The sequence below is a fragment of the Muntiacus reevesi genome, chromosome 2 (genome assembly GCF_963930625.1).
Source record: "Muntiacus reevesi chromosome 2, mMunRee1.1, whole genome shotgun sequence".
Lineage (NCBI taxonomy): Eukaryota > Metazoa > Chordata > Mammalia > Artiodactyla > Cervidae > Muntiacus > Muntiacus reevesi.
The window spans coordinates 61,619,603-61,632,269 of record NC_089250.1 but is presented as its reverse complement, the minus strand read 5'-3'; the positions used below and the strand labels follow the sequence as shown (position 1 = coordinate 61,632,269).

General features: G+C 47.8%; 1 protein-coding gene across 1 annotated transcript in view; it reads right to left on the bottom strand.

Annotated features, from left to right (window-relative positions):
- Positions 1 to 2,299: 2,299 nt before the first annotated feature.
- CHMP4B (charged multivesicular body protein 4B) overlaps positions 2,300 to 12,667 on the bottom strand; it is a 44,418-nt gene continuing 34,050 nt past the window's right edge. The window contains exons 2-5 of the mRNA XM_065921840.1: positions 6,263 to 6,440; positions 4,337 to 4,451; positions 3,172 to 3,298; positions 2,300 to 2,554 (exon numbers count right to left, since the gene is read on the bottom strand). Coding sequence (XP_065777912.1) covers positions 2,490 to 2,554; positions 3,172 to 3,298; positions 4,337 to 4,451; positions 6,263 to 6,440 — 485 coding nt within the window. The 3' untranslated portion in view covers positions 2,300 to 2,489. The remainder of the gene's footprint in view (positions 2,555 to 3,171; positions 3,299 to 4,336; positions 4,452 to 6,262; positions 6,441 to 12,667) is intronic.

Sequence of the window (12,667 nt, the reverse complement as noted above, 5' to 3'; positions counted from 1 at the left end):
ATTAGCTTCAGGCCTGCTAGAACTGGATGCTTGGGTCCGCCAGCTCCCCTCTCCTACTCCCAGGGTGAGACACCCCTGAAGTGGCTGATTAGAAAAGTATAATGGCCACTGTGCATTTCCCACACCAAATGATGCCTGCAGAACACCAACTGTAGGCTGAGACAGGGGAATCTGGCAGCAAACACTGCCATTAAATTCTTCTTAAGGTGGAAAGAACTTCTGAGAACACCAGAGGCAACATCCACTCGAGCCATTAATCTTCAAGCCGCAGTGGTGAAGTCCCGATTCTAAGTGTGGCAGCATGGGTGGAGGAGCAGTGAAGGGGGAGGAGGAGGGCAGGAATAGCTTCGCAGACGGGACATCTGAAATGATCTGGTCTGGCGTGGCTGTTTCACAGGCGGGAAAATGACATTCAGGGCAGGTGGGCAGCTTGCCACAGGGCACCCAGTGAGCAGTGGCATATTTAATTGCAAACTCAGGTTGGGTTTTTTATGACTTTTTTTAAAATTAATTTTTAAATTGAAGTATAGTTGATTTACAGTGTTGTGTAAATTTCTGATGTGCAGTAAAGTGATTCATTCACACAGATATATACATTTTTTAATATTCTTTTCCATTATAGTTTACCCCAGGACACTGTGCTATCCAGCATATCCTATACATATATATACTGCATGTGCTATACAGTATATGCTATGCAGATATCCCTGTGCTAACGTAGGACCTTGTTTATCAGGTTGGTTTTAATCTGAAAAGGTGTAGAGATGGGCACTGGAAGGGGATCCTCTTGATTCTGCCCATTTGCATGCAGAATAAAGGATTAATGTGCATAGATCAACTTTTTTGAAGGAGAGGGTCCACAGTGTTTATCAGATTCTTTTTTTTTTTTGACTGATTGATTTTTGGCTGGGCTGGGTCTTCACTGCTGCATGGGCTTTTCTCTAGTTGGGGCAAACGGGGGGCTACTCTCTAGTTGCGGTGCGCAGATTCTCACTGCGGTGGCTTCCCTCCTTGCGGAGCACGGGCTCTAGAGCACAGACTCAGTAGTTGTGGTGCACCGGCTTAGTTGCTCCGCAGCACGTGGGATTTTCCCGGACCAAGGATTGAACCCGTGCTTCCCGCATTGACAGGTAGATTCTTTACCACTGAGCCATCAGGGAAGCCGTTCATCAGATTCTTAAGACAGTGTAAGGCTAAACCTTTAGAGGTTTTCTTTAGAGGCCGGGTCAAAATCACAGGGCAAGTCACAGCAGACCTGAGACTAGCATTTGTGTCCTCAATTTTTGGTCGCTGCCCTACACCTTCCACCCCACAGGAAAGGCTATTTTCGTCAATACACAGATGGGCCTGGTCCGTGGGCACACCAATGCTTCCAACAGGTGAAGGGTCTGTGGTCCTGCGGGCACTGCCCATGGACGCTGACAGAGAACTTAGAGAAGATCCTGGAGCCCCACAAGCACCAACTCACTCCTGAAATGTGCCCAGGGGGTCCCCAGACAAGGTGAGGGCTTCTGGAACCTAAACATGTCTCCAGAAAGACACACTCTGCTCTTGGTTCAAATTGTTGATACACATCATGCTTGGGTCTTCGATGTTTCCAGACTCCCCTGGACACCACACTGACCTGGAAAGGGTCACCTCCCAAAACCAATGATTGATTGATTAAACACAACGGCAAAGTATGAAAATTAATCGAGATATTTAATAGACAGTGCAAACCATAATTTCATCTGAATATAAATGTATGCACATGTTTCCAATGGGTTATCTATCAGTTATCACAAACAGCAACAAGGACCTTAGAGCTATGTTAGAAAAATGTATAGCTGGAATTTAACTCAAACAATCTCACACACTCTCAAGAGCACATCATCCATTTCAAATCAGTGTCACAAACTCCAGAAAGACCAGGGGAGTGGGAGTGAGGAGTGGGCCAGAGTGGGAAACACAGGGGCCAGTACACAGGTGATGGACAGAAATACAGCTCTCGAGGAAACCAAAATAGATGCATTATTACAGCTAAGGACAAGGAAAAGCCTATGGCTTTTAAAAAACGACTCTTCTGCCAGTACCATACACGTCTTACAAAGAGATGTGTGACAAGTCAGCTGACTTAAAAGGACAGAGGCTACATTTTCAGGTCATTTTGACTGCAAACGGTCGACCCTTGCCATTGAGGTTCAGCAGTGGAGTTAGCGTAGTCCAGAAGCTCAATGTTGGATTTGCAAATACAGTTTATTTTACAGAAATTGAACATTATAAACAGCAGGCACCTCCCACCCCCCCACCCCCTCCCCCACCCCTACCTGTCCCGCTGGGTGCAGACCATGCTATGCGGAGTGAGCAGTGATGCGGCCCTACTGCTTTGGAGGGAGATTCGAGAGCGATGGAACCTGCCTGCACCACGTCCGGCCTGCCCCGCACACACACGCGCCTGCCCGCCGCGCAGGCCACCAGAGTCTGTCTGGGCCCAGCCCGCACTGGACCGGTTAAATGGTTCCAGCCCAGGTCTCTAATTCCTTCATGTCGTCGTCTTCCTCTTCCTTCTTCTTGGCTGTGTGAAGACAGAAAAGGCTGCTTAGGAAGGCTGGCCATTGTGTTCTCCACGAGTTCTGGCTGGATGCCAGGGCTGCGCTACCCCGTGGCTACAAAACAGCGCTGCCCGTGCAGCCCGCCACGTCTCCAGGCTATCAGCAGACTGCCTCTCTGTGCCTAAAAGCTGCAACGCAGAGCTCTAGATAACCAGGCACAGTTTCCCGAGCACCTCCCCTCCCCAACACCAGAGTCAGACAAAACAGGGAGGATTCAACACCAAGAGTCCAATAGGATCCACGTGTGGCCTCTGGCCAGAGCATCCAATGTGGGGGAGAGAGGGGAGAATCCAGAAGAGTTCTAATCTAAGCCACTCCCCTCCATGGGTGCGGCTCACCATCCACAGGGCGCAGCACAGGCCCCCGCCCAGTCTGCACTAAAAGAACGGTTCGGCCATGCCAACAGTGCCAAGGTTAGGAGACGAGGGAAGAGCTGACACTGTCATCAGGGCTGTCACAACGGATGCTGCCTGGTTCTCAACTCTGGGCAACTCAGGCCCCAAACCGAAGCCAACCGGCCACAAGGTCACCTACCCCATGGGCCGTGGGTGTGTCATGACTGTGGATGAGAAGTACTCACCGGGTTTTGATGGTAGGGATATAGAGGGAACACTTGGTAAAGGGACTGTTTCCGGTCCACTGATTTCCAGCAAATTCTTGTCTAGTTCCTCCTGTTCTAGTTCTTCTAATTCTGCCATGAGCTCATCCTGGGAAAAGCAAACACAAAAATGAGAGCGAGACCCTGGGGAACCCCAGCCCCTCCTGTGGTGCCTCTTACCCAACAGCTCAGGGGACATACATCCCTTCTGAGAAGGTCAGGGCATATGGACTCCAAGTGCACACTCTGTGACTCATCCTAAACACACTTCTACTGGTGAACGGAGCACACCATCGAGCAATTGCTGATGTCTATGTGGGGTCCCTGCACCAGGCTGGGAGCATCTTGAGAAAAGGGATCGTATGTTTTCATTTCTATCTCTATCTCAGAACTGGGTGCACTGAGTGAATGTTCAGGAATGTCTGCTGAATTGAAATGAACTTGACTAACCCATTGAACTCCAGTCTGAAAACATGAAAGCTCTGGTGCTAGGAGCCAAGGGTAAGAGCTACAGGCTGCTTTCTCAGCTATGCGGCGGCAGTCAGCACAAAGGATTAGGTTCGGCGGAGAGGCCCTGACCTTCAGTGGACTCAAATCTAAGGCAGAATGAGGTACAGAGCCTGTAAATGTATTTTAAAAACCTAAGAGCTTCAAGGTTCCAACTGCTATGGCAGAAATTGGTAGGCAGCCAAGTTCCAGATGAATCCTTCAGGGATCAGATACAAACATTCCTTCCCTGGTTTCACCTTTGTCTCCCAGCAGAGCTGGGAGGGCTGTCTGAGGGGAACCCTGTAAATTCCTCAGGGCATGGTGACCTCGGCTGTCCCTGCTCTGAGCCCAGGGGCCCACCACGGAAAGGTGCTGGGTCACTGCTTGCTGAAACCAGTATTGACCTGAAGTCTGCTGAGATGTCCCGACAAAAGTCCCTTTACTCTACCTTAGCTCCCCCAAACACTGAAAGCATCCCTCAAAACCCAGAATTCGGGAGGGTTCATGCCACACCTTATGTCTACGTTCAGGTCTCTGGAGGGAGGAGACCTGGTGATTTCCAGACCATATACTCCCTGCCAGTGAGGCCTCAACTGCACATCAGAGGCAGCCCGAGGATCATCTGAGAAGCTGGTATGATCAGCACGAAACCACTCACCTCGTCAAACTCTTCTCCAAACCCTACAGGTTTTGAAATAGCTGTTGAAATCTCTTCTGCAAGTTCCTGCTGGTCAGCAATGTCCTGCATTAACTCATCAACTTTATCGATGTCCCTTTAAATGAAATGAGCATTGTGTTAGTCTATGTACAGAGGGTCTGTGAGGCAGAAACAAGGATCTGCTGCCCAGTCTCAGCCCCACAATCACTCCCTCTGAGGAATTCCTTTTTTTTTTTTTTGGCTGTGCTGAGTGGCATGTGGAATCTTAGTTCCCCGACCAGGTATCGAACCCAGGCTCCCTGCAGTGGAAGCATGGAGTCTTAACCATTGGACCACCAGGGAAGTCTCATGGAATTCCTTTTTTGTCTTTGTCTTCTTCCCCCTCTTTTAAACTAGAGAATGACAGAATCAAGAGGACAAAAGCATCCTTAGACGTCAACCAGTCTAACACTCTAGAGGAAATAAAGCTGGCAAAGTTAGATTCCATCGTGAGAGTCTCTCATGCAAGCTGGTAAACTCATTAGATGAGACCGTGGGACTTGGGAACTCCTGAATCAATGGCTCTTCAAGTTCAAGGGCAACTCTGCACAGTGATAGGTAAAATCACAAATCCTACAACAGAACCACACAACGTGACCAGCGCTTCCCATCTACACAAATCCACTATGGCTCCTCTACAAGGCCCCAAAGGAAAAGCAAACAATGCAGATTATTTCCTATGCACTATCTCTAATGTCAATAAACTTACAATCAATCAATATCATATATACACGTGTATTTCCAAGCACAGAATTCACTAAGAGGTGCTGTGCTATGGGGAACAGGGACATGTAGGGGACACGCACCTCTCTCAGGAAGCTCAGTCTGACGAACATCCCGACAGGTAGCTCAGTTACCTGAAGGCTACTTTTCCTGTAATCCCACACTTCTAGGGCAGGGATCAGCAAGCTTTTCCCGTAAAGGGCCAAATAGTAATAAATGTTTTAGAATCTCTGGGCCACACGATCTCTGTTGCAAAAATTCAAGCCTGCTCTGTGCCACAAAAGCAGCCACAGATGGTGTGTATTAAGGGACACAAGTGTGTTTCCATAAAATTTTATTTACAGCAATTGGCAGCAGGGGACTTGCCTGGGGCCCACAGGCCAGATTCTGCCAACCCCTGTTTTAGAGCACGGCAGAGGACCCAAAAGGAAGCAAAAAGGCTCCCAGCACCCGCAAATATATGATGCCAAGTTAGAGCACTAAAACAAATGCAGAATTCTGTTCTATTTGGGAGAAGTCCTCATTTGGGGCTTAATGTTAACCTGGCCTTTAATTACAAATGTAACAGCTCAGTTATCTGGTGTCTTAGGCCACAGAATATGAGAAGTAGCCACATAAAGGAAGGAATGCAGAGGTCAAGAACACTTGTCAATACAAGAGCCAAAACCCAAGAGTGACGGGGAGGGAAAATCCCACCAAAAACAGACCCAGGAAGAGAAAGAGCTAAAGCCCTCAAATGTACCACACCTTTCAGGGCCTCTGACAGCTTCAGGAGAAAGTCACGGGAACTGATTCTAATCCCAGTTCTATCCAAGTTCCCCCATAACCCAGGGCAAGTCACCTCCCCTCTCTGGGACAAACTTCCCCACCTAGATGATCAGAAGCCCGGGTAAGAGAATCTTCTAAGAAGACAAAGCTTTCCAGCTTAAAACTCTACATTCATTCCAATAACCCTGAATGACTCAGAAAAGAGTTTCGTTCCATGAGATCTGCTTCTGGGGGTGGTGGGGCACATAATCCATTTCAGAAGAGCTCCAGAAAAGACGCAAATCAGAACAAACTTGGGTGCTTGAATGGGTAAGTCAAGGGCCTAGGACTGAGGCCTTGCACGGCCAGCACTGCCCTTCCGCGTGTGCACCCCCTCCCCCAGCGGGTGCCACGTACATGTTGTCGTGGGCAGCCTTCATGGCCTTCGCGGCATAGCCCATGTTCTTGAGCACCTCGGTGTTGGTGTTGGCATTCTCCAGGGCCTCTCGCTGGAACTCGATTGTTGACAGCGTGCCGTCGATCTGCGCCAGCTGCTTTTCATACCTCTTCTTGCGCTTCAGAGCCTGAAGTGCCGCTACATGGCGGGGGAGAAAACAGGGTTTCAGAGAGCCCAGGCACAGGGCAGCATCCTAGAGTTCACTGAGTTGTCTTCCTAATTGGGATGGATGCACTTCAGTTTCTGCTTTCACTACAAGAGAGGGCTAATACTCTCTTCTCCACAAAGAGCATATTCAATACTCAAGAGAAAACTATACAAAATTCACATTCTTCAAAATGCAGCCAGGCACTAAGCCCAAGTTCACACTCTCTGGGAACCACACGCATAAATCAAAGCATGGTCGGCACCCCAAACAAGAGAGTGCTTTGAGGTCAGACTGCCTTAGGTTGAAACCCCAGCTCTCAGCCTCAACGAGCTGCTGAGCCTCCCTGAGAGGCTGATGCGAATGAGATAACATATAAGCAAACACTTAGCACAACATTTAACACAGTGGACACCCCCAAAACCCCTCTAATTATTATAAAGCGGCTTTAAAGTATCATTCTATGTCAACTAAATTACAAAATAATAAATAATGACTATAGCAAATACTGGATCATTTGGCGTTAAAATGCCATCTCACACACAGCCCACAACTGCAAATTGTTATAGTGCTTTTGAAAAGTCACATGGCAACGCATAGCAACAGCCATAATGTTCTTCCGGCCCTCTGACCCGGTAATTTCCTTCTGGAAATGTATTCAACAAGAGCAAGACCCTTGTGATTCAAGCAAAGGTTCCATGCCTGAGGATGGTAACGACAGCATTCTTTATCATAGAAAGGACTGAGCAACTGAAATAAAGACAGAATTCCCTGTCAGGGCCTCATCTAGAGTCTGACCACTGGGTCAAATCAATGCTATCACCTCTCTTGGCCTCCCAGTGTGTTAAGGCTGTAGCGATCACCTTGTTTTAAGATCCAGTCAGGGCGAGCACTTTGATCAAGGTGAACTGGTAGCAGAGCAAAGGCCAAACCACACCTCCCTACTCAAAGCCCAGGTTTTCCTCTCCTTACTATTTTAGCTTCCCTCTTTACACTGAAAAGTATCTTAGCTGAGCATAAAGCTCAGGAAGGCTCTGCGCAGACTCAAGCAGAAGGAATGGTGGGGCCAGGGAAGCTGCCTGGCACCTGCCCTGGCCTGGACAGCACTAGCCTCACACATATATGCAGACACACAACACACCCGTGCACTTGTGCCCACTGTGTCCCCGAGCTCTGCACCAGAGCCACCCCCTGCAGGCTGTTGGCCACGGCCAATCACCTCCCCAACAGGGCTGTGGTTTTTCCACATATCATCTGAATTAGTCCCGTACTCCTTCCACTCAAGTGCCCTGTGAGCCTAGGACTGCCCCCTGAAAACCATCTGCCAAGGGAAAAGGGCCTTGGCTTACATGTAAGCAAACCTTAAGTCCACAGTTCCTCCAAAAGCAGTAGGCAAAATCACCAGGAAAATTCCTCCAGCCAAAAGAAAAAGCAGGCTAAAGAAACGCTCCAAAAAATCCGAACATGAAACGTGCCTCATTAAAAGCTGAAAAGCCGCTCCACTTGCTAGTTCTCTGATCCTGGTGTGAATGGTCAGACCAGCCTATGACGTCAAGAAATTCAACCTGCAGTCACATCTAGGCGTCCCCAAGGCATCCCCTTTATTGAACACCTGCACCTTCTGCTAGTACTAAGCCATGCCTGCCAAGTAATTACCTCACAACAGCAACCCTTTAAAGTAGAAATGACCACTCTTTATCAGCGGAGGAAACAGGTTCAGAGAGGTAATTCAGGTTACCAGTGGTAGTCGGCAGAGAGTAGATTAAGCCAGGTATGGAACTCCGCCGTCACGGGCTGCCACGCTGACTGCTATGCCCCCCACTGAACAAGCCACGCAGGACCTCGCCACGGAGGGCAGTCCAGGCTAGCAGGGAGTGTCAAGGGAACTGCAGGGTCACAGAAGAGGGAACACAAACCCAATCACGTCATTCCTTTGCTTACGAGCCCTCAACCCTCCCTCTGCCCGCAGGACAAAGCCTCTGAGTGGTTTAACGAGGCTGGCAATGGATTTGGATTCTCGCCTCGAACCAGGTTCTGGAAGCCCCAGCCCCAAGTCCGGATCCTTTTGCCACTGACCATCGAGGCACAGGGACGATAGCCTGGAAGAGCCCTGTTGTACAAGTGGTCAGGGCCTGGCCTTGCGTCCTCCTGACTCCCTGGTGCTGAAACTGACTCAGACACCCCCAATCAACAAGTGAGTCCCAAACCTTCTCAGGCCAACGCCCCACACGTGCCCCTTCCCAGGCCCTCCTCAGCTGCCCTCACCACCCAGGCAGAGCCCAGCCTAGAACTTGTTCATCAGCTGAGATTCAACAGGTGCTCTGAGCGCCTGCTGCATAGAACCATCTGCCTCCTCATTTAATCCTCCCGCAAAGTCCTGGGGCACAGACCAGACAGATCAGAAAGGTGGAGCGGCTCAACCGAGTCAGCCAGCTGGTACAAGACGGGCAGGGGCTCAACCACTGGCCTGTGTGAACCCCTGGGCCCCTGCTTCCCACACAGGCTCCGGACGATGCTAAGTGACACGAGGACAGTTCTTTAGAACAAACAGCGAGGTGACATCTGCCCTGCTTCTCGTGTCCTGAGTACAGTAGGAGCCGTGATTTTACAGTCAGCTGTGTTCTGACTTTTAAAACCAAATTTATTCTTTCCCTGTTAACATCACAGCATATTTAGAACTGCTTTAACTTTTTCTCTAATACATTTTCAATTGGCAGGGACTCCTTGTAAGCTAGTCTTCAATTTCTCTGATCTGCACCCCACTGCTAAAATCCCCCAGGCAATAACTTATCTGGAAGCAAATACCCAAACATATCAGGGGGTAAGCCAGAGACCCCCATGAATGAAATAATGTTTGTATTATGCATCTTTACAAGCCATCATCCAGCACAATGCCTGGTACACAGTATGCTTAATTATATTAAACTGAATCTCCAATTTCATCTATTTTTAAGTTTTTCATATATTCTCCGCAGGGTTCCTCATGTGGGGTACACCCATATTTTATCTCCTGTGTACCTCTGATTCAACAGAGAAAAGATAACGTCTCATTGAAACAGTGGTTAAAACAGTCATCTGGCAGGATTCTTTCCCTGCATTTGTCCTGACCCATGAAACAGGAACTTTGGCAAGTGCTTGCCCTTCCCCTCTGTCCTTGCCAAGAGGTGTGCCCTGAAAGGAGGAAAAGGTTCTGAGCTAGAAGCCTCTAGGGCTCCCCCTCCAACCTGCAGGGTTCGCATGGTCTCTTCGCCTCTTTGCACAGAAATCTCCATAATGGTTCCTGGTAGAGACAGTCCATTTGTTTACCCCAATCCAACTCCTGTTCTATTTCTCAACTAGTTGAGAACCCTAAAAAGAAAGGGTATGTGATTAATTTTCCCCTCCATACACGGTTCACCAGTAGAGTAACCTTGAAATGAGACATGGGGCCAGCCTTTGGGCTGCAAGAATATGTGTAAACATAAATATTCACAGCACTTGACCCAGCCCTCCTTCACCATCTGCCCCATGTCTAAACGTGTGGCACAGTGGTAAAGTATAAGTCAGGGCAAAACAAATGAGTAACATGCCACTCTTCCTGCACACCGTTCCACTTCAAGTAAACATTCTCCATTCCAAGCTTATTGCTGACCACAAAAATGTGCTTCTATATAGCCAAAGCCCAAAGGGTCAGACTTAATGTTTTACATATGTCTTGCCTCACTTCTCCAAATTCCTGAGTTAAAAAAAACAAGTACTGAGTTCTCATTACGAGGTTTTAAAAAATGTAATCATGTGAGGTGATGCATGTCAACTAAGTGTATTTTGATAATTATTTCACAATATACACATATATTAAATCATTAGGTTGTGCACCTAAAAAATAACATAATGTTATATGTCAATTATATCTCAATAAAACTGGGGTAAAATGGGAAAAAAGATAAAAACAAGTATGGGGAGTTAACAAGGTTAACATCCAAACCAAATATTCAAAGAAGAGGTGTCCAAATAAACCCCTTTTCTGCCAAAGAACCCCCACCCCGTGTCATTCATAAACACGATGCTTTAACGACTGAAATCTAACCCAGGCCAACAGAAGTTTAAAAAGCTGCTTTTAGCTGGAAAAAAATAGTCCTTGGAATCTCCATATTTAATTATGCCTTTGCTGGTTCCAAGAGAGTAATTACAGCAGCAATTACAGAATCTAATAACCAGCTTTATTGGCTCTGAAAGCTGAAGCAAAAACAACTCCAACCATGTTGAAATAAACATTGGTCTCCAGACAGTTGCTTCATTAGACACTCTAAAGACAGCTATTTGAAGAAAAAATACAGAAGAGATACCCAAAGAAGCAGAGATCAGTGGAAAAAGACATTCACCCAGGACAAGAAACTCCTTCTGCAAGGTATCTGTTAGTGACTGGACAGAAACCATTTTCAAAGAACACATCAATCAGTTCAATACAACTACCAGGTGGGATGCTCCTTTCTCCTCGGCAAAGGCAGACATGACTTCTCTTTGAAGAGTTGCCGAGGAGGGAAAGTTTGCCTGCCCTGATCTGCAGGCATTCAGAATAGGGGCCTTTAGCCCAGGGTATCTCAACAGATGCTAAGATGTCATAACTGTATACTAATGACTGAGATTAGTACACTGAGATTCAGGTGCTGGGGAGAAGGAGGGTGCAGCAATATCCTCTCACTGAATGAATGGAGTCCTTTCAAAGACTCAAGATTCTACAACTGAATTCATGCAGCAGAAGGTCCAAGACCTGGGAGAGGAGGAGAGGGCTAGTCCTTTCCCACTCTCAGCATGAACTACATAGAAAACACAAACACAAAACACTTAGCCACAGACGTAATGCTAAGTGAGAATTCTGAAGAACCCTTAGCAGCTCGGTCATAGCAGGGCTACTGGTGGGCAGGGAGTTGGTGAAGCTGCAGAAGCCCTGCTTTGCCCACCTCCAGCAATTAGTCAGATGCCCACTCCCTGCTCTTTCTGCCCACAAGTAAAGCTCATATGTTCAAGGTACCCTCAGCCAAGAGAAGCACACCTGGTCCTCAAGCCACTAGTTGCTTTGCTGGGGTTGCCTGTCATCTGCCCTGTGTTTGTACGCAAGAAAAGACCCAAGTCAAAACTACAAGTTCACCAATGTCAAAGAAACCATCCTCCTGGAGGGATGGTTATGTGTATGCATCCTTGCACCACATGGCACTGGATGTCCCACCAAATCCTGACCAAATAAAAGTTACAATCTTGGCATCAAAGGTTGAGGGGGCCTGAAGGACTCTGAGAGACCCTAAAGTCCAACCTATTTCATTAGAAACTGAGAAAAAATGATGCTCAGAAAAGGTGACACAGCCTGCCAGGAGCCCACAGTGAGTTAGAGGAAGAATCAGGACTAGAACCCAGGTCTGCAGCCAAAGGCTCTTTCCACCACCTCAACTCTGTTATCTCCAAAGTAAGTCATCATAAATAGATCAGCAGTTCACTTGCCATTAGGAAAACAGTCTCCTAATGCTCTTTTAGCCAACGTCAAACTCTGCCTTTTGCAAACTCCATTAAAAGTGCACGCTAATGCAGAAAAGAACCAGAAAGCTACCCAATATGCTTTCCTAAGTCCCCAGATGGAAGAAAAAGAACAACGAATGGAAAAGAGGTGCTGGTCTGCCTTGTTCCAGAGGACATTCCCTAGAACAGGTGCCCGAAGCTTCAGAAGGCAGAGGTGGGCTGGGTTCTCAGTTCTCTACTCTGTATAAAGGTGGCAGGAACCTACAGAAAGGGCTTCCAAACCAAAATGCACCTTTAAGCCCAGACAGTCAGTCTTGTGCTCACCATTACTCAGCGTCCCAGGCTCACCTGCAGAAGAGAGGGCCTCATCCCGCCACAGCCTTGGAACGCGGTCCCCGACGTGCTGTGTTTACCCCCCACAGCTGGAGTGTTCAGACAGCATTTTTTCAGAGCAGCCTCCTTCTCTGTGATCTATCTCCCAGTTCCCCTAATTTGCTCTCTGTGGCCTGGAGCTAATGCACTCCATTTAGCGATGGTAAAATAAGTACTTGTGTATGACCAGGAAAGCGGAGTCTGAAACCCTGCTGACTTCATCAGCAAACACACAGGGAGTACAGCACTCCCTGTGAGCGAAAATGCTAGAGAGAAAGAAAAAAAAGCCCCTTGTCTGTTAATACGGACAAAGCAGAAAGAAATAAGCCCCCACTCAATTAACAATCTGACAGAATGA